Genomic DNA, 22948 nt, shown 5'->3' on the forward strand with positions numbered 1-22948 from the left:
ACCCACGGCAAACGGGTTGGTGGACCAAATATGCCCCCGGGTCCACAAGGGGGGTGGACGGCTCTCAGCGTTACCCAGCACCCACCACGAGGAGGTGGCCGTTCACGGGTGCCTTGTCAAACATGAGTGTCCACACGTCAAACACATGATGTCAAACTTTCGTGTGATTTGAGCGCCTTGTCGATATCGTTGCGGTCACGTGACACTTTCGTTGACTACTATTGGTTGTTTCTGAACAAGGCGAGTTTGACAACACTTCACGTGTCAAACTCGAGTTTGATAACACCGACAGTTTGATGGTAAAGTTGGTGAGAACAGTTCGACAAATTGAAATTTATGTTGGTTGCGAATGTTTACACTCCCAAACTGTAAATTTAGTATGCCGTGTGAGAGCCGCTATACATTTTCACATATCCGAAAACAAATCCCACGTGCACATTGTTTAAATTAGTCACGAGTCAATATCCACTTAATATTTATATAACTAAATTGCTTTCCCAACATAGGAATGTTTCCCTTTTCATACATCCATTTCGACCCGAAGTTTTGAGTTTTGGAAAGGTGGTCACACCATTTTGTTGTGAAGAAGGAGCGCCTTTAGTGGTAGGTAGGCTGTATTTAGGATCTTATGAAGACATACACCAAAATAGATCGGTATTGAACAATGATCTTTGTAGCAGATTATACGTTTACTCGTTTGGTTGTGAAGGAATATTATTGTCTATTACAGTCATCATAATAATGATGTCAGTTAAACCTTGAGCCACATTATACGTAACCTTGGTTAATGTTTCTGTAAATACAGCTTCAAACTCAGTTACAATATGATGGTGGTATCTAACTGAACAAACCAGATGATATGCTAATGACACTCGTTTCGTATAGTTGACGATAGCTTTTTTAAAACTAACTAACCGTTTCAACTATAGTATACCATGCTCCTGTGGACAGGTAATATTCATTTGACGTTATTTCATAAACGTCATGTCCATCCTCGTCCTTCACGAGACGTTACGCTGAAATGTTTGAAGGGTATTTCGAAGTGGAATGCATAAGAAAAGCAATAATTATGGATGTCAACTTCTTTATTGTGAATAACACGTCGTTTTGGGGCGTCCTTTAATCTTAATGTTCTCCGTCAAATCCAAATCTTGATTTCACAATCGCCAGTGTTATGTGACAACGTGTACCACTTATAAACATGCGCAGTATTTATAATTCATTTCATTCCCATCATAGTCAAGGTGAATCAGGATGCTACCCAACTTTGTTGTTGATTGGTTTCCCAAACCATTTGACACAACCAATAACAAACGAGACAATGTCTCCAAAGACTACTAAACCGAAGAAGAACGTTACAACACCAGTTCCAGTAGCACCAACTCCAGTCGCAGACTTCCGGGGGTCAGTGGCACTGACACGTTTCCGTATTGATGCAGATAATGTGTCTTTGTCAAGAGTTAAGTTCTGTCGAACTTCATGCAATATGCTGTCCAGTTGTTTAAGGATGTCAGTATTGGTTCCTTGTAACTTCTGCTTCCAGCATGGACAGGAACACAGCAATGGCGCTATGGTCGGCTGATGTGACGTAACCATCATGTCTGTAGCGGTCAGTGCTGAGGGAGGTACAGCGTCATAAACACTGACACTGTTGGTAATACGACTACCATACACACCGGGGAGATGCAGATCACTCTCATGGGTAACAGAAACAAATGTGCCAAGCACTGAGGTTGGAGTGAACGTAGTGGATGGAACACTTTCAACTTGAGTGATCTGGCTCTCTGACAGGAGTATGTGCATCTCTGTAATAATCGTACCGGCTCCGGTTGATAATGTCACCGTAGTAGTTGCGATCACTGGGACTGGTATCGTGTCCGTGTTAGTTGAAAGTAAATGTGTAGCAGGACGATCCTGATTGGTGCTTGTCATTGTTATAGCTGGACGTATTTCTGGGGTCTTGGTGCTGAGTGTAGAGCTGAAACCAGCAAACGTCCGACTGGTAAAGATTCCTAGTTGCTCGGAATACTGGGTTTCCCAAACCAGTGATCCTGCCTGTGCACTTGAAGTAGTGTCTCGGTCGACTGAGATGTAAGGGCTGCTCTCTCGCGGCATGCTTGAAGAACCGAACATACTTGGATACACATATTCTTCACTTGGAGAACTGGATGTGCTGAGACCCATTTCAGTGGGAGATGAACTTGGACATACATCTGAAAAGATACGATGTTGAACATGCAATCCAGGGCCTAGATTGTCGAAGCTCTCATAGCGCTAAGACAGTCGTAAGTTAATGTTAATGCATTACGCTTAAGACTCTCTTAGCGCTCAGAGAGCCTCGAAAATCTGGACCTAATTTTTCGAAGTTCTCCAAGCGTTAAGACGGTCGTAGCTGCCATACATTAACGTTAATTTACGACTATCTTATTCCTAAGAGATCTTCGAAAATCTAGTCCCAGAAGTATTCATCATTACAAAGTATACTCATATAGAATGTTATGCATATATGTACATTGGAATAAGAATATATGTTTCTGTTCTGCAGGGTCGTCCGTAAACCATCCTCAAATCCTTTTTTTCATTAGGAACAAAAAAACAAAAAAAACCAAAAAAACCAAACAAAACAAAAAACAAAAAAAAACAACAAAAACAAAAACAAAAAAAACAACAAAAAAAAAAACAAAAAAAAAAACAACAAAAAACAAAACAAAAAAAAAACAACAAAAAAAACCACAAAAAAACCCAAAAAAAACAAAACCAAAACCAAAACCAAACCAAACCAAAAACCGTTACCGGTGTTATTTTCTGGGATTTCGATTGGCTTCCCAGGCAGTGCTGAATATCCGTAAGCGAGACCTATTCGGAATCCATACGTGACCAGTCCAAATATTGGATGGTCGTCCTCGCAAGCAACGTTGCCAACACCCTCCTCCATCTGAACAAACATTAATGTCATGTTCTGTTGTTCTAAGTAAATATCCTGCTGACATACATACTGACTGTTGATCCAAACATTGTCGTGAAGTCCCCAAGGAGATTCTACCTGAGAATAGGACCGATATCCCTCAGGGGAGATAACTCTATGATACTTCCTGTTTTCCGTTAACGGTTGCATGACAATCATGATATTTGAGTGATTGTATTGGCTTGTTCCGTTAGTGATAAACATTGTGAAGAGGACAGGTGAAGATGATTCAAGTTTAGAAATGCGAAGTATATCCTTTATGTCATAGAATTGACCTTCGTCAATAATGGTCAAGGTTGAACTGTCGTCTTTGACAATCACAGTGTTGGATTTTGTAGCAACAATTCTATAAAACCCAGTGACGCCAGGCGGAAAGGGAGCAGTGTTGAACTGAGATCCTAATAATCTGTTTGGAGGTATCTGTTCAAATGTAAAGTCACACGCTAAGGTGACAGCGTTATCACAGTAGGTACCAGAGAACACGTTTGCTGGGAAGGGCGTGAACACAAGTGATCCAGAAATATCACCTTTGCATCTTACTAGTGTTATCTCATACTGAAATATGTACACAGGTATGACGTCACCATCGCTATACTCAGCTCCGTTTATCGTGACAACTGTTGGTGTTTTCACAGTGACTATGATTTGTGGGCTATTCATCATACCAACAATTGCAATCACAGAATTGCACGTGTCATTTTCCGGACAGTGCGTGACAACTCTGTGACTGAAGTAGCCCCCAACCAACTGGGGGTTTGCAGTGTAGGACAAAGCGAACTTATCACCCCTCGTTAACACGTTCACAGCCACACTGTTGTCACTGACAATGTGGATGGCCTTATGAGTGTCTCCATCTGACAGGATGTCAACATGGTGATCCGGGCCCAGAGACAGGTTGAAGACTCCAGATGTGCCTATTGAATCAGTTATGGACAACGCTGGTTCCTGTGCTGTGACTGTAACAGTAGTTCCTTCATCGCCTGACACAGACACCGTGGCCTCGGCATCTCCTGCTCCGTCACCAGGCAGCATTATCCAGAAGGAAGTTCCTTCTACCTTCCACGATACAGCGCCTGAAGCAGACCGTATGCATGATTATGATTATGATTATACCCATCATGGAGGCTGGAGGTGTCCCTAGCAGCCATTGCTTGTGTTAATAATGGGTACGTTATGTTGGAATATTGGTCTTGTTAGGAATGTTTAAGAATTAGTCTTAAACGTCCTAAGATATAATTCGAAAATGGCGACGTGAAGTACCGGGTGGTCACGCTTAGTGAAATAGGTAGTTAGCACCCAAAAACGCATCATACGTGGGACGTACTGCGTTTTTGAAAAACTCATGGGCAAAAGAAAGTGAACACTCTTTTTTGAATTGTTTGAAAAGTTGTTCAAGTTAGTAAAATTCTTTTATGTTAGAACTGGTCGTGGTAGAATTGGTTTATGTTAGAATTCATGTTGTTAAAATTGGTCTGAAACAACCAAAGCTTTCGAGAGACGCGGTCCCGGGTGGTCATGGGTAATTGCCAACTAGCACCGAAAAACACATCATAACTGCGATTTGTGAATACATCTATCATTATTGAGTCCAAATTATCATATAAGTGTAGGTGTTTTTGAATCTGATCACCTATGAGAAACTACAAAAGTATGTCCCTTAACCCACCGATACTGTAAATTGTATCTTCCAGTCAGCAGTAATGACTGGGCACCATTACCTGTCTGGAACCCCCAGTCAGTTATGGCAAGGTATGGGAGTTAGATTATATTTCGGTTTCGTGTACACTTAATCTTGTGGAAGTGGACGATCTACAATTCTAAAAACGTATCAGCAACCATAGACAACAGGATATAATGGTTGTGGTCACTTTGATTCGTGGCAGGGGTGATGCTGGGCGACACCATTTTATCCAGAACGCTCCAACAGAAACAAAACCAAAACAAAATACTCCACAACCAAAATGGTAAATACAAATGTTAGATATTATGTTGTGCACAAAAGAACAACAAATGATCAACAAATGATCATGTTCTCAGCTCAGGGAAATTTTCAAGGTGATGTATGAATGAACAAATACAAAACAATCAAACAGAATCGCGTTGAAATTCAACTCCAGGGGATAGAAATACGGCTTTCAGGTAAACTGACATTGCATATGAGAGGTATTCAGATGTTTCATAACAAGGGACCATAAGACCCGGAAGCCTAGTGGAAGGGTCTGCTCAGAGTTAGTTATACCCTTCATAGGAGAATACCATTTCCCCAACAGAACACCAGAACCACATCCCGGAGCCAAAGTAGCCAGGAGAGATTATCGCACACTTACTTCAGACATTATGTACACCTGCGTGGTGAACAGCAATGCTATTCCACCTATGCATCTTGTTTCATGTACAATAGCCCGTTTAACTTGTTTCATGTACAATAGCCCGTTTAACTTGTTTCATGTACAATAGCCCGTTTAACTTGTTTCATGTACGATAGCCCGTTTAACTTGTTTCATGTACAATAGCCCGTTTAACTTGTTTCATGTACAATAGCCCGTTTAACTTGTTTCATGTACGATAGCCCGTTTAACTTGTTTCATGTACAATAGCCCGTTTAACTTGTTTCATGTACAATAGCCCGTTTAACTTGTTTCATGTACAATAGCCCGTTTAACTTGTTTCATGTACAATAGCCCGTTTAACTTGCTTCATGTACAATAGCCCGTTTAACTTGTTTCATGTACAATAGCCCGTTTAACTTGTTTCATGTACGATAGCCCGTTTAACTTGTTTCATGTACGATAGCCCGTTTAACTTGTTTCATGTACAATAGCCCGTTTAACTTATCTTACAGATGATTGCTAACACGATTTCGGAAGTTCCTCTCAATAACTTTAGCAGTACTTTCTCAATGTAAATGGAGAGCTTCACTTGTATCTCTCATAACTGTAAGGGTAACCCTGCAACAGATGTGTTAAGGATATATAGAACAACCAACCTTTGTACAGGAACGCCGTCAGCACCGTCAGACGAAATACGGTTATGCTGCAACGACAAACATGAGTTTGTTGTACATTTCCATTCATTAGATTGTGTCGGTGGTATTATTGCACTTCAAATACAAATTCCCCATTATAACTGCATCCGATGTCTTGCAATAACCCAAGTCACAAAGCCTTCCCGTATACTTGGTCGTTTCTTACGACCAGCAAGGGTTGCTGAGGACCTGTAGGAATAACGCGTCTCAGCTGGCATCCTATTTCGCCGATGTTGTCAACCACTAACTCACTCACCTTAATTACAAAACTCACGACGGAGTTGTTTAACCTATTACTTCTGGAGACAATCACACACATAACATTACAACAAAGGAAAATTGTTTCATGAACACATCGTGAACAAATCAACATGTTTAAAAATTTCATCTCTTACCTAAACATGCTGGCCACTGCGACCGGCGTCACTTACAGGACCAATGTCCGAGTCCCAGTGTCCATGAACCAGCCAACAACTCCAACAACTTAGTGTGGAAAAGGAAGCAAAGTAATTAATGTTTACTTTGATGTTGAAACTGCACAGAGAAAACTTGCCATTGCAAACCTCGTATTTGTATTGTCCGTAAGAAATATCCGGGAACGTGTCTATCAGACAATATTTCATAACCTGTACGGAGAAGTCGATAAATAGGTTATTGATCAAATGATCCGATATTGTCTCACTATCTGTATTTTCCACGGAACGTTTATATATTCCCATTCATAATACAATGTGCCGGTCAGTCCACTTGTCCTGGCTGCTAGTGGAGCCACATATTCCCATTCATAATACAATGTGCTGGTCAGTCCACTTGTCCTGGCTGCTAGTGGAGCCACATATTCCATCATGATAACCAAGGAACATTGCCTCAAAGTTCTGAGCAAAACCAATATTGTTCTTTTGTATAACGCTAAAGTAGAGACAGACCTTTTATGTCAATATCCCCATGGTTACCGCGATATCCTGTGTAATAAAGACGCACGAAGTTACGGACTTTGAGATGTTTGTTCGGGAGCCATCTTCTTTGCCTGTGTATTGAGTAGAAGTAAATAACCCTTTGAATATCGCACAAACAGGTACAATAGTGACATGTGAAGAAGAACAGTCTTTGCCGTGTTGTTCCATGCTGCGTTCAATTATTTCAGCTATATGACAACGATCTGACAACATCGATTCTGGACCAGACAATCCAGTGAATGACGTCATGACAAACGTAGTTAGGAAAGAATGATTGCCCCACTGCTGTGTCATGGGTCACTAAAATGAGTGTTATGTTACACTGTGACCTGAGTGGCTAAAGTTTAAGGCCGCACTCCGTCCGGACCAGCTATGTATTGAATCCAGTGCCGATCCCCTACTTCGGAATCATGAATCACGACGTCAACAGGTTGTTATGATCAGTTGTGTCAAATGCTCCACTTAGATCAGGACGCATTGGAAGACCAACGCCAGTATTATCCACACCACATCGTATGCCATTCAGAACTTTTAAGAAAGCAGTTAAAGTGCTGTGGGGAGGTCTACGAGCTGACTGAAAGGGGTCATAGAGAAGGTGCTGGCTAAGATATTTAGTCAGACAATAGCTCACGGGATTCTCAATTCGATACACTCGATATATTGATATTAATAAAACTTCTTAATGCTGTATAATCAAAAGACAGATTTTATTGTTTTTCCTGAGGTTTTGAGTATTGTACCATGTAAGAGTATTCTATGGTACAACATGCACGAAAGACATTGCCAGTAAGTGAACACATAAATACATATATCCACAAACATATGTAAGCCAGAGACAGAATAGTGTTGACTAGCCGCGTACTCAACAATATAGAAGCTAGAGGCTTTTTTTAATAATCTAATGTGATTTATTGATGCCTCACAAATTATTGATACCACACAAACCAATTTTCACTTCATCTTTGTGTTATAAGACGATTTGATCCTTGATATTTTAAAATAGAATTTCAAGGGTAAATGTATTTATTATTGGTATTATATGTAAGGACTCAGATGATAGTAAATCGACGTCCCATACACACAGTCTTGCCAACTTCGAGCTATGTATCGAGTGAAAATGCCCAGTGTTCTTCAGTATTGTTGAGATAAACATGGCTGTCAATTTAGGACTTCAAAAACACTTCAAAGAAATTCCACACGCAATCAATACTTATTCCTCTTCAAAGCCACTTGCAATAGGAAAATAATTATATAATGGCACGAAAACCATTTGAAATACAAAGACAGCCTCACAGAGAATAAAAAGTAATGTTTGAATCACTAACAACGTTATTGAATTGGTATGACAGACAGGCGCCCGGAACAGAGCCGGAAATATGTACTTCGTCGTTCAAATACAGTCGCCACGCTGTTTACATGTTGTATAGTATTGCAATTTAAACAAATATTACTTTCCGTGCAACCGCTCCAGGATCAAAACTGTTGGGAGATCTTTAAACAAATGAAGAATATTGATGCGGACATGAATGTGATTCAATGTCGGTCTCTGCCTGTGCAAAAACTAGTGTTTGCATCTTGATCTGGGTATAGGCACACATAAAAACCGAGTGTAACTGACGTAGCAATAAGATGATGACACAACGACTTGATGTGTGACTCTTTCCCCAAATTTGTAATTCATTTAATTCATTACCTTGTTGAATGTTGCTACGACAATAACGATCGCGAAATGTTTCTCTGTTCTCATTTTAAGGAAATACCACCAACCTTAAGAAATATGTCTAAAAACAGTCGATTGTACAATTCCGACTGTATTGACCCGTGAAGGTCAGGGTTAGAACTGGCATTCAGCAAACCATGATTATTATGAGAGGCAACAAACGGGACTTGTTCCACCGTATCCCATGTCCGCAGATCACTGGATTGTCTGGTCCACACTCGATTATTTACAGACCTGCCAGCATTTAACTGGAATATTGTTAGATGCAGCGTTAAAATTAAACTCAGTCCGACTATATTATGAACAAGTGTGTTTTGAACCACTATCACAATAGATGTCCGCGAGGAAGCGTATCCTGCACTGGTGCACGTGGTGGCCCCCGTCATAAACACACGCAAAGACAAGTCACTCAATATGTCTGCAACCGTTAACCGATTGATTAATCTGTTTGAAGATAAATACCAGCCTTCAAATGACTGTACACTCTGTCGGCCAGATGACATGGTGTTTCGAGAGGGGATAACGGGTCAGTCTGCCCGTAACAATAGTTGGTCAAGTTGGCGTCCTCCCATCTCGGATGCTCCTTTTGTAGATATCTTACTCGTTGTCGTGGCGTGATGACCAGACCTGAGCATGTTCCTGCTGTACCAGCAAGTCAAAGGTAAGCAACATTGCGACATCGACATACACAACGCCATGCTGTGCACGAATACACCTGTTCTGGGAACCCTACTATAATGATGTAAGATGAGGTGTGATGTTTGAAAAAGGAAGAGTCTACTACACAAATATAGTTTCCGGATCATTGGTACAGTCACAGAAATGACATCAGCTTGTAACCGTAACAAGAACCACACCGTTCCTCAAAGACTCTGGACTCACCGGAGGAAGACACAAACTCGTACAAGGACACGCAGAGACAAAGATAAAGATAGACAAAGACAAAGACAAACAAAGACAGTCAGACAAAATGAGAAAGTCGAACAAAGACAGGCCGACAAGGACAGACAGACGAAGACAGTCATATGTATGAACTGACACCGCTTTGAACAATATTAGGGTGTGTCAGTTCAATATGGGACTCTGAACGTTCACTATGTCTATCACAATAGCCAAACACTCCATGTTAGTTACCACTTTTGTTAAATACTGTTGATCACATGAGAAATGAATAGTTTTACATACATCCGTTACCATACAAGTATTAATTATTCCCTCATTTCAGTAGCAGCAGATATTTCAGTCACTACGACTCCACACAAAAAATGAAAAAAATATTGGGTCAGATATGTTCTTGATTGCACGATGCCATTTAGAAAGTGGTCAAATGCAACATATGTCATATTTGGGATTTCACTTTCTTAGTAAAGAACAAATTCTAGTACTTTTTTCGGTTGAGTCCCATCCGGGATTCGAACCCGCACCCTCATCCCGGATGGGACTCAAAGAATACTGATTGTATGGAACGCAACCATCATGTTTCATTTGCCAAAATGCAACCAAAAACAGTTGTACGGGTTCTGCAAGAATTTTGGCAAATTGTGACTATTGTCCCACGCACAAGTACGAAAAGTACAGAACGTGTATAACCTGTTTGTAGTGATTACTGAACAATCACTTGACAAAAATCTCAGAATAACAAGACAAGATTGATGCCAGAACAAAGAGAACGGGCCACAAGAATGGGTGCTATATTGCACGGACATTGGGTTGCACAAGACAAACCATAATTCGACTGTTTCACCGTTTCAATATAAGAAACCAGACATGTGATCGAGCAAGAGGTGGACGTCCCAAAGTGACAATATACCGAAATGATCACTATCTGCGGGTTATTCAATTACTCAACCGGACGTTCACGTTGACCTCATCAGCAGCCAGATCAATGGGTCATCCCGTGAGCCAAATAACAGTGACAAGACGACTTCGTAGTACTGGCATAAGGGCCTACCGATCGCTGCGTGGAATGACCTTAACCTTCCACCATCTTTGGAATAGTCGGTCGTGGTCACCACTACATCGCTGGTCCTTGTTACAATGTCACTTTGCTGATAAAACACGAACATTGCAGTGTGCTCCAACACACAATTCTATTTCATCACAACGTATTGGTTTTTTTTCTCATTGGTAGAAAAACAGCCTGTGTACTTTCTTTTGCTCGTCAGTTTAGAACGTCAGTGCTTCTTACCCTCCATTAGACAAGGTGGGAAACGTTCTTGCAATTGGTCATTGAACATGTCGACTGTGTGGTTGACGCGGTGGCGTATACCTTGTTTCTTTAAGTAGTATACAAGTAGTATAGTGTGGTCTATTTGCCGGAAAGGCGCCCTATGTTATACCAATAGCCAGCTCCGCCGACTCTAACTGCTACCACAGCTCGTTATCTCTAAGGGTATACACGGACCAGATAAACACACACCCAAAGGTAAACATATATCACGAGTGGCCGATAAGAACGACTGTACCTAAAGAATAATTATTTCACCCACAGAATAAATACCACATTCACTAACTACCAAGATGTCCAATCTCTTTCATGTCAGAACACTAATATATTCTTGATTAATAACAACTTGTCTTTGTAAAAGTGATATAGAAGAAATCACCACACCTAAAGTACATTAAATATGGAGACCACTTTTTGAGCGATGACGTCCACGCATTGTTAAGCTTGATGATGATCAACCAAGTCATAGCTGTCTACGGGTTCGTATACTACCCATCGCTTATATATTCAGGAAGTCTAAATAGTGAACATAATGAATGTGCTGGTTGTAGACGAAATCGAGTCATCAATTATCAACAAATGTTTAGAAGAGCTACTAACTGGTGCATATATAGCAACAACATGGTGGCGTGTAAACAAAAAGGTAAATATGACTGAAGAAGACTTAGCGCTCCGCGTCAGGAAAGTACTATCAACAATTGATGAATACGAAGTCACACAATTGTGGAAAACATACAGTTCACAAACACCCTTCGTACGGAATATATCTCCCCTGTATTCATTGAGGTACCAGTGTCAAGACTATCGAGACACGAGGTTGAAGACGGATCAGTGGATAATCGGACTTGTCAAGCGTATTTCACACATGAGGGAAATTGGATATTATAACTTATAGGAATGTCATCAGAGGAAGTGTTTCGACGATCTTACTTTAATCCAAGGAACCCAGGAGCATTCGCAGGATCACAGAAATTCTTCAAAAGAGAAATAATCATCCCAACGTGAAACCATACAAAGTGAGTAAATGGTTACAGAAACAAGATGCCTATAGCGTTCACAGAACTCCATCCAGACGATTTAAAAGGAACAGAGTTATAGTTGGTGGAATGAATGTTCAAGTAGACGTCGATCTTTGCGATGTTTCAAATCTATCAGAATACATCCTTATACTAATAGATTGTTTCAACAGATATGTGTGGTTTAGCACAGTGAAAGATAAATCAGCTAAAACCATTGCAAATGCCACCGATAAGCTGCTTGCTTCTATAGGAAAACCACCATTCCTTTTTAGGACCGACAAGGGCGCAGGATTTCAGAACAAACAAATGAAAAAAGGTATTTAAGAAATTCCATATAAAACATTTCGTACGCACAATTCCGATGTCAAGGCTAACTATGCGGAAAGATTTATTCGCACACTAAGAACATTAATATTCAGATATTTTACATTCTAAAATACTTATAGATATGTTGATGTGTTACCCGACCTCATTTTCAACTACAACCATCGCCCGCATAACGGGTTGAAAGGTGTGAGTCCCGCGGATATCACTCCGAACAACGAAGCCGAGATGTGGTTGCAAACCTATTCACCAGACATTGAAAGAATTAACACCAACGTCATCAAATACGACGACCAGTACAAGCCTACGTTAGGAACAACAATGAAGAAACACAATTATAAAGAAGGTATAAGTTTGAAGTTGGTGAATTTGTTCGAGTTTCCCTCGTGAGAAGGAATATGAACAGAAATGGTCTGAGGAAAGTTTTCGTACAAGGAAACGGCCTTGAGATGGCCTCGCTATTTACTGGTTAGAGGAGTTACAGTCGGATCCAGTAGATGGAACATTTTATGAGAAGGAACTACAGAAGTATCGCAAAAATCCGAATGAGGCTCAGTGGCGCATAGAAAGGATTCTGAAGAAGAGAACCATACTATTGTGCGAGATCGACTTCTCACAGAGCCAGAACGCAGAGGAACACGAAGAAGAAGAACGTTAAACATCGAGAGAAAGAAGAGGAAGAGTACTAACAAATAAGTGAAGTCATATAAAACGAAAAGAAGATTGTTTGGAGATATATTCGGATAACAAGAACAACATGTCTGCGTTTGTCAGTGATTCCAAATTCCTTAGCGAAACTCAACCCTCAGAATTGGACTTATTCACTTTACTACCAACGCAAACCGGAGTAGTAAGGACCTACATGCACGACTGTCGTCCTATATCTCCTCTGACTGGGAATAAGCCCATGGAATTTCACATCAGTGGTCAAAATGGATTAGAGTACATAGATTTGCGAAGAAAGATGGTATATATGAAATGCAGAATAACCAAAGGAGACGGAACACATCTGGACGCAAGTGAAGAATGCGGACCCGTTAATATGTTCCTGCATTCAGTTTTCAGTCAAGTAGATGTCTTGAAACTAAACTCACATTGTCCAGTAAAAACTTCGATATGGCTGGATGTCTACTACACGATTTGTTTCACATTAATCGATACATTCTGAATCAAGACGACGACCAAGTTAAACTTTATCGGTCGAGGTTTAATTTTGCGCTCATGACGTCCAAACATGATCAGGAATATGCCATAAATATAGAGGACATTGTCTTGAAGGTGATGAAAGTTCAAGTGAATCCGGGGGTCATATGGGGTCACAACACAGCTCTATCAACCACGACAGCGAAATATCCCTTCAAGCAAACCAAAGTGAAAATGATGTCCATCCCAGCAGGTCAGATAGCGTTTACATATAACAATATTTTTCAAGGTCATAAAGTGGTCTTCGGATTCGTGTCATCAAAGCATTTGCGGGTGATCTGTCTAAAAATCCTTATAACTTCGCAAACTTTGGTTTGTCTGAAATAGCTCTATACTGCGATGGGAAAGGCATAGGAGAAACTGGACCAATGAAAATAAATTTCAACAAGACACAAGGTCAAACTGTTATTACAGCATTTGTCAACTTATTTCTGTACAACGGAACCTGGTTTGCGAATGAAGGTGAGGTCGATGGGCTGAGCACCATATATCTCTAAAGTGGAAACTTCGGTGGGGGATATAGCCTTAATGTCTTTCCTATAGAACCAACTTTCGGACGCGCGAATGAACATTCTTTTACGCAAGCAAGGTTCCATCCGACTTGAAGCACAGTTTGGATTTACCTTGGCAGACACTTACGTGTATGGTGTATGCAGAGTTCGGGGACGGATTTCAGATTGACAAATCCAGAAATATTATTTTATAGCGGAGAAAGGAAACAAGAATGAATACAAGACAGATGGAATGTATTATTGAATGTGACCCCGTGTTGCAGAATTTACGCTAAAAATGAATTGTCCAAAGGACTAGTCACCAAAATGCGCAATCGATCACCCTGCGCCATCATTGTTAATACAGACGATACGTCATCACCTGGTCAACACTGGTTTGCTATATATTTTTCAAACAATAACGTCGAGTTATTTGACAGTTTGAGCGAGATGTCGATCACTCGACAGCTCAAAGATGTGAGCAGATTTATCGCAGCTATTGCGAGCAAGAAGATTGTAATTGGATCAAATCCAAGACGTCTTCAAGGACTAGACAGCTATACATGTGGATATTACGTGATATATTACCTACTGTTTCGTTTGAGAGGATTCTCTATGGTTGATGTCATCAGTTCATTTTCCATGATGAATTACGAACAGAATGATTATTACGTGTGGCGATATATACATAGGAGATACTCGATATGTCTCAGTAGCTAGCTACGAAGGATCGAAGTATGGACGACTCGCGTTGAAGTGAATGCGTTGAAGCCAACAACGACAAAAGGCAGGAAGAAGAAGAAGATGCGGTACTTCAAATTCTAGCTCCACCTACCATATTCATATGCGGTTTGACACAATCCGGTAAAACATGGTTCACGGAGAGATTAATCGATCACACTAACGTCATGTTTGACCAAAATGTTACAAAAATCATGGTGTGTTATTCTTTGTGGCAGGATCTTTACGATGTGATGTCAAGGGAGAAAGGCTCCATAATCGGATTTCATAAGGGGTTACCGAATGAGGAAACTATTTTGCGTTGCTTAAGAACCGAAGAGATCGATCTCAAGTAGCCACTTTCGGACGACAGATGTTACCGCGAAGTGGATTTTTTTCTCGATGTGTATGAAAAATCCACCAACAACCATCCTTTTGGCTATCTGATAATAGATCTGTCCCCAAGAGGAGATCTACAATTTCAGTTTAGGACACACATATTTCCGGGAGAAGTTTTAATATATTCACCAGAATGAGGAACCAGGACGAAATCCATCAAACCTCATTGCCCGACAATGAAACGTTCTTAGAGTCTATCAGAGAAATAACCTCGGACAGCCAGCGAAGAGCGGTACTGTAGACCATGACCAATCAGCAAACAGATACCCTAGCTGAGATATGTTTGAACATTTTAAAAGGTAACATCCCCATATCTCGAAGTCAAAAACTGCAACTGGAGGCGAAAAAGTCTTTCCTACGTCGAATAGCAGACAAAAACGTATGTAGAACGCCCACGAAGAAACTGTTATTACAGATCAGACATTTACTCCAACTCATTATCGGATTATCAGAAAGAATAGGACGCTGACGAACAGGATGAACAACCCCCAGCGCTTCTCGTCCCCGATTCGAGCTCGAGAACTTGTGCTAATACCTCGAACGAAATACGAAAGACTGACTCGAGAGAATGATAAAGTCAACAGTAACAACAGTGAAGGTGTGCCTTACTACAGAAAAGGGTAAATTTGAAGGACGCAATGAAAATAACACGGAACAACTAACCAACCATTCAACAGTGGACAGAATACCCAACTCGAGGAAAAGATCGACCGATGAGACGAACGAGTCGAATATCATCACAACTGCACCTGCTAATATTTGTAAGAAAGAAAGAAGAAAATAACAGAGAAGCAACAATCGGACCAAGAACGTAAATCATTGACTTTCATCCCTAAAAATAATTTCCCATGGATTCGATATCAAAAATGTATACGCAGGTGACATGTGTATGATGTTCACAGCAATACAGTCGCTGCTCAAGAAAGAAGTGAAAATCGCAGTTCGATTGTTTTTATCCATATACGCATTAAACAGGTAAAGTTGACACTAAGCCGTGTTTATGACATTAATCTGAGTCGTTAATTGTGCAAATGTAGCTTGAATAAATTACTTGACAGCTTTCCTGACGCAACTCGAAATATTCACAATGTCAGTTTGTATCTTCGTAGAAATACTTATGTTATTATTATATCTCCCCAGCCCATGTTATTACTCGTGATATTACTAGCAGGTATATTCCTAAAGTGTTGTGTAGTAAAAAACAGACTTAGTCGGATGATTGGATGTGTATATTGTAATAGTCTCCGCAATACTGGTTCTGTTGTTTGTAGAATACATACACATAATTAAACTGCTTGATGTGTTGTATTTAAAGTTGTCATTAAAAGTTTATATATATATATATATATATATATATATATATATATATATATATATATATATATATATATATATATATATATATATATATATATATATATGTATATATATATATATGTGTGTGTGTGTGTGTGTGTGTCGATAGATGTGTATGAGAGAAAAGATATGTATGCGTAGTCTGTGAATAAGAAGAAGAGTAAAATAAGGAGAGTTCGTGGTGTTTTTTTTTATTTATTAATATAATACACTTTCACCATATACAATATCCGTTGCAACAACAACCATCAAAGTTATATCATAGTACGCATGCCGCTACGTCGTCTGGGTTATTAGCGTGACGCGTACGGGTTTTAACGCCATACGCAAGGGTCGTGTACACACCCCATTCGACAAAACTCGTCTCTGATGATAGGTATACACAGTATTGCTTCTGGGTCTGAAACCAGTGTTGACTGCCGATCGAGTTTTGTGATTTCTTAAGACCAGTCGATAGTTCCGTAGCGGATCACTGATATTTTTCTTACTGATACCTTTGGAACTTACTTTCACGTTCTGTTCATCTTTGTTCAGACGAAGGACGTACGTTTTCGAACTGAGTGAGACCATTTCACGACCCTCGGCTTCCACCTTAAACAATCCAGGCGTGCGTTTATCATGTTGAGCATGTTGGAAGCAGCACTCTCTGGGAAGGAAATGTGATTTGTCGTCCGCTTCAATATTATCCCTATCACAATACCCACAATACCAATACTCTTCCATCCTATCGGGTCTGATTACATCTTGCAAACGTTTTCCCGTGATTGCTAAATACAGAGAATCTGTGTCTGTCTGCTAAAGTTCGAAATCTTGCCGATCAATAAAACGATCTAAGAAGTCGTAATAAAATTCCAACATTCGCAATATGGCGTATTGCAAAACCAAATATCTCAGTACAATGGGAATATCCATAGAAATAGTCCTTTTGCTGGATATCACTTCAAAACTTCATCGTCTAGTTCGTTTCTAGACATGAAATTGCTAGTGTTAATGGTGCACAAGGCTTTATCTTCTCCATGCACATAATTCAGTAATTACCGACATGAAATGTTGTTTCACCTTTAACGATATGAATGAAGCGTTCGTAAAATACTAACTCAATCCTTATTTCTGTAATTCTGTTCTCGTCTCAGTTGTGAGGACTACATCGGAGGAAAGCACAACCACGAAGGTTGATGGGACCACGGGAAGGAAGACCACCATTGGTAAGTAACTTTTTACTGGAATATGTTGAGGTCAGTGTTATTTTTTTACTTGCTTACTAATTGATGATTACATTCATTGTGTACTCATTTTAAACTTGTTTAGTAGCCAGTTCGTATGGTTGATTTCTTCACTATAATGCTTTCAGATGAGCACACGACGACGGACAAGGTTACGATATCGAGTGTACCCAGTTACAGTGGTAGGTTTCTTTGTTGTATCATTTATTGTCATCTTATAATACTAACAGTTTATGTGCAGTCGTAGTTCCTATTATATTTTCAGATACCACTAAGTTTAGTTTAGTTGTTTGCTTATCCTTATTCTTTATAAGCGGTATTTTATATTTTATGATCCGTGGTCTGCGTAGAAAGTTACACTACCTCCATATGCGAATAACTCTTCCCAATAGTTTTGAAATGGGTCAGCTTTTAAGATCAGAGTGCAGAATTCGAATGGAAATAGTTCCGGAATTGATAGCGACTATGAAGACATTGATAATTGACAAATAATATGTATATTAGAACGAACTTATTCATTCACTGTATATTTCCAGCAGGGGAGATTATCACAATTTCGTCAACGGTGTCCGTTACAATGGTAGTGGTTATGGGAGGATTTGTTGTGTGTATTCTAAGTTCACATCAAACGACGTCGTCGTCAATCTATGCAATCAAGCTGGCAAATAGAGGACGAGGATTCGATCTCTTCACGGATACAAGCTCTCCTCCGCGTAACGTGTTCGATGAAATCATGATTAATGAAGCTGAGGAAATAGAATTGTTCACCCACTAATGGATTCTCTGTTTTGTTTTCCTAAATAGATCTGTTGAGAGATACAGTCCTGTGTCTATTAAGGTTGTGTCTCATTAACCTGAGACAAATAATATTTAGGATCCTCATGGCAGTCCTCGACCTCAACAACGGACAGGTACCCCGGCGGCAGCCTCCCCCGTGTGGTACAGCAACCGCGACAACGCGACTTGGTGGGACAGCAACCACGAGGAAGAAGAGGACGACAAGACGTTAGTTAACATGGTGCAACGAGATGATGCTAAATGTGTTGTAGCTGAAACATTGCTGAGCGCGACGTAAACTAATTCACACTCGCCTATGTCATATTCTATATTAATGTCTTATATCCATAAATTCAGCCTCGATACATATTTACAATCATTGGAATAATGAAAGACTTTTACTCATTTCCGATGTTACAGTGGTATGTTTACAATAGTGGTGCTTCAGATCATCGTATGTCATTACAATTTAATCATTCTCACCGAGCATTGTCGCTCGTTAACTTGGATGTATTCCTCGGACGGTATGCTCCGTGTTGGTATTATTTAACATGCTGCTAACTCTGAGTTGGATTGCTTCCCCACTGGAGACCTGTCAGGACGAAAAACAAAGTACTACAGCTGATTAAGCACGAGTAACACAGTATTATAGTTCGTTAGATTGTAAGACACAACTCACTTCATGGTATTCCAGTAAAGGATGATTACTATTACCCTATGTGTATCACAACTTTCTTGTACGTTTGATGCTTCCATTTAGTAATTACTGGTAGACACAAATACATGCATGCTACACCAATGGTATTGCAAGCGCGAAGTGGTTTAACGGAATAATTCAGTTACCTATACAATAATCCTCAAAATACACTAACACGATCAATAATGGATTGTACTCGATGTATATATTCCGGGGATAACACTACAACATTACCATACCTCTGATAGCTACATGAATAGGCTTATATAAAGGGATTAATTATTTCAGAAAAAGCCTCCTCCCAGGGGAAGCCTATAATGTCGACACGACACGGAACCCTACTCATTGAATAACAGCTAAGTGTTGACAACACTTTATCAATGCGAGACTAGTTGAGGCGTTCCTATATTATAAAGAGAGTAGATGCTGAGATGTACCTATCCGCAAGAATAGTTCACACATATCCTACCTCGAGTAGTATGCAAAATACGCATGTTAGTTTCCCCCCGTTTTCCTCTGAGATCGGGTCTGTAAATATTGAATTAATATAATAATTATTTTTGGCCAGTATATGATACATATGCTGTATAACTTCTTGTCACCGATTGATATGAAAGGTATTTTACTGGATGTTAGTGGGATACCATATCAACAATAAATAATAACTTTACCTTTCCATCAACGTTGTTGGGTAGATAATTATCAATGCATTGTAGCACAACCTTCGGATATCTGGTGTTCTCTTGTGTGAAGAATGCGTTGCTAATTCTAGCCAGACGCAATTTCTTCTCATCTTTTGTAAGTAGCTGCGCCTACATCTTTTGTTTGTTAATTTTGTTAGTAGTAGCTCCGATAGGCATGATGAATGTGGTTGAATAGATGATGATGTGTCTATAATTCCCGACTTATAGTGTAGAGATATTTACAGAGACATTTTATTGTTAATCAAGGACATATTAGCGCTCTCACATGAAGAGAATGGGCGTGTTGGTAGTTAGTGGATAAGGTATGAGCATTTTTCGGTGTTCCTCAATTTCGCGCTTTAGAGTCCATTAGTGTTACTGGGTCATAGGTTTATGAAGACATTCTGTTATCTTTCTGGGTCTTTTATTCTAGGTGAGGTTACTATAGTCATTCTTATCGACCACGCGTGATATATATATGTTTACCTTTTGGGTGTGTGTTTATCTGGTTCGTGTATACCCTTAGAGATAACGAACAGTCGTAGCAGTTCGAGTCGGCGGAGTGCTCACACAGTGCACCATGCGCTGGGCGCTAAAATACAACAGTATTCTTTCAGTTGGATACGTAACTTTTGTGACACCCCGTTCAGTCACCCACAACATGTTTACTGATAAACAATACACTAGTTTCATACATTTTTACACTTTGATACAAAATCTTGAAGTGCGATTACTTTCAACAAATGCAATAAACATTCAATGCATACATCAAACACCATTTATATACCCGTCTCAAACACAATGCAATCACTACTTGTGTTTACATACCTAGCATTTAATAACCACATGAAATTAAGTACATGGAAACATTCTTCCACTTCAAATACAAAATAAACATACTCACGCATTTCTACACAAATGCCATCCCACACCACCCTGCGGTATCTCAGCTTTCATTGCCGTGTACGGGCGTCCACCCTCACAGTCGCCCAGACAGTTGACCCCGCGCAGCACGCGCACCATCAACCCCATCAATACTCCATACAGTTTAGTTACGTTCGGGCGACTCAGTTTCACACCAGAAACCAACCATCACAATCACCCATTCGCATCACATCAGATCTTGACACATAGGAAGTGATTCTATCAAAGAACGCTGCAATATCTGCATGCATCGACAATCTTTATAATTTGTATCCGATCAAAATAATGTCTCACTTATCCAGAAATTGGTTAAATCAGCTGTGATCGCCGGTCCCGATATGGTCCGTGATAACTTTGTTTCCAAAACTTTGGGCTCCGGGACATAAAAAAATATGTTTTCCCTTATCGCCAACACTAATTTTCAGTCCTCTTTTCAAATATATTTCACTGCGAGTTTTCTTCTTAAAGTAATGGACTCGTAGAATAAGCCTTCAGCAACCCATGCTTGTCGTAAGAAGTGACTAACGGGATCGCGTGGTCAGGCTTACTGACATGGTTGACACATCGTATCCTAAATGCGCCAATCGATGCTCCTGCTGTTGATTACTGGATTGTCTGGTCCAGACTCGATTATTTACAGACAGCCACCACATGACTGGAATATTGCTGACTGCGGCGTAAAACTAAACTTACTCACTCTTAAAGCAATGGAATCTGATTCAAATGGCACTGGACACTAACGAGGTATATATAAACCGAAACAAGAAAACATGGTAAGATCTGCTCAACAGATGACTTTGTCCACACACGTCAGTGCGTAACAGTGACGTTTCACGTTGTATTCTATATATATTTTTTCAAAATGTCAATAATAAGCATACAAATACATTTCCTGGTGTTATACAGGTTTGTGGCCAACAGTACATATGTGCTTGTTCTGTGTAGGCCAGATTAATGAATATGCATTTCATGCTTATGAGAATCTTTGTTATAAAACGGAAGATTTTGATTGGTTGATTAGATCATCTGCTTCAACAAGATCATACCTCATGTCTTGTGGTTTTTATTCCATTCTGAGAGCTGATAATGTGAGCTGGAGCTGGAGACATCACCATGTTAGGTATATTTGGTTGTGAAATGGTTTCTAACAATTAAGGGTGTAACATTTCAGTAATGCATATAAAATGCAGTTCTAGACTAAAAACGTTTATTATAATATTGAGGTTTGCAGTTAGTATGTAAAGCTAAATAAAATAATGAAACGTTCCTCGGGCATCGGCGCGTGACTTTTATCTGTGCACGTAACAATTTTTTCATTGCCCTTCAGAACGATAATTTTGACTTGCGCGCGCTCCGATCATCTATTCGTCCAGTCTAAGAATGAGTATAAGAACGAGTGTGACTGAATCTGCAACTTATTAACACACTTTAACCTTTCCAAATTGAATTTCTGAGAGTAAAAAATGTGTTCGTCCCTCGTTTAAAAAAATAAAAAAACCAAAGTCCTACCGCCTTCGTTACGTTTAAAAAAATGTGCCCGAGACACATTTTATGATGGGTGTGCCACACCAGATCAATATAAAGGTGGGAGCAAGGAAGGAATCTGGGTTGCTTTTCAGGTTGAACAGAAACTGTTTATATCTGCTCACGCTGTTATGCAGGTAGGTTCCGTTCCTGTAATAAGGTAAGGATACCTGATACTAAAACTGCCTCTGCCTAGCAGAGGCTGAGACAATATCATAGCTTAGACTAGACTCAAGGTCACGTCCACCAACTGTTTCCTCCGTCCCTGCAAACAATGGTGTTTCCGGATACGCCTTTTCCCCATAGTGCCTGTGCCTCAAGCATGTACTTATGCCTTTGATCAAAACACCGACCATGGACGAGCAGTCTTTCTGATGACACTGGAGACAACGAATGACAGTGTCACACCTACTCAACATCCAAAGGGACCGCCAGAAGTTGATGTGTGTGTTTGGATGCTGGAGGCAGCCAGTGAAAAACGTTGGTAACAGTCTATTGCTCTCATTAGCATGGGACCTTCATAAAGACGACTGTTTTAGCATCGTCGACATTCATGGCATTAACGGATTCCACTGGGGAAGGAAATATAACAGTTAGTCATCGACCATTAGATACTTTGGAGGGCTTGGGATGTAAAAAGAAATAATTTGTTTGAGACAACTGTTAGGTTGGATGATATGTGAAATAGTTACACTGAGCATTTTCATGTGAATAT

At 40.0% G+C, this 22948-nt stretch overlaps 1 protein-coding gene across 2 annotated transcripts; it reads right to left on the reverse strand.

Moving 5' to 3' along the window:
• Positions 1-1067: 1067 nt before the first annotated feature.
• Positions 1068-20793, reverse strand: LOC137273131 (uncharacterized). 2 transcript variants are annotated; one of them, XM_067805599.1, is made up of 3 exons: positions 20690-20793; positions 5952-5998; positions 1068-2213 (listed from the first exon to the last, which is right to left on the reverse strand). In XM_067805599.1, exons 1-3 carry the CDS (start codon positions 20740-20742, stop codon positions 1258-1260), a joined length of 1056 nt encoding a protein of 351 aa, XP_067661700.1. In that variant the 5' UTR covers positions 20743-20793; the 3' UTR covers positions 1068-1257. The 2 variants fall into 2 exon arrangements, with proteins under 2 accessions (XP_067661700.1, XP_067661701.1); XM_067805600.1 differs by lacking the exon at positions 20690-20793 and adding an exon at positions 6386-6473.
• Between the last annotated feature and the right edge of the window lie 2155 nt (positions 20794-22948).

This window comes from Haliotis asinina, chromosome 2 (genome assembly GCF_037392515.1).
Source record: "Haliotis asinina isolate JCU_RB_2024 chromosome 2, JCU_Hal_asi_v2, whole genome shotgun sequence".
In the NCBI taxonomy this organism is placed as follows: Eukaryota; Metazoa; Mollusca; class Gastropoda; order Lepetellida; family Haliotidae; genus Haliotis; species Haliotis asinina.

What these genes read in the sequence shown, in the direction of transcription:
- LOC137273131 (XM_067805599.1), bottom strand. Translation starts at nt 20,742, where the DNA reads ATGAAAGCTGAGATACCGCAGGGTGGTGTGGGATGGCATTTGTGTAGA. An exon ending in TGGCATTTGTGTAGAAATGC is followed by an intron (nt 5,999 to 20,689) that starts GTGAGTATGTTT and finishes TTGTCGTTGCAG; the next exon opens with CATAACCGTATTTCGTCTGA. An exon ending in GACGGCGTTCCTGTACAAAG is followed by an intron (nt 2,214 to 5,951) that starts GTTGGTTGTTCT and finishes GTATCTTTTCAG; the next exon opens with ATGTATGTCCAAGTTCATCT.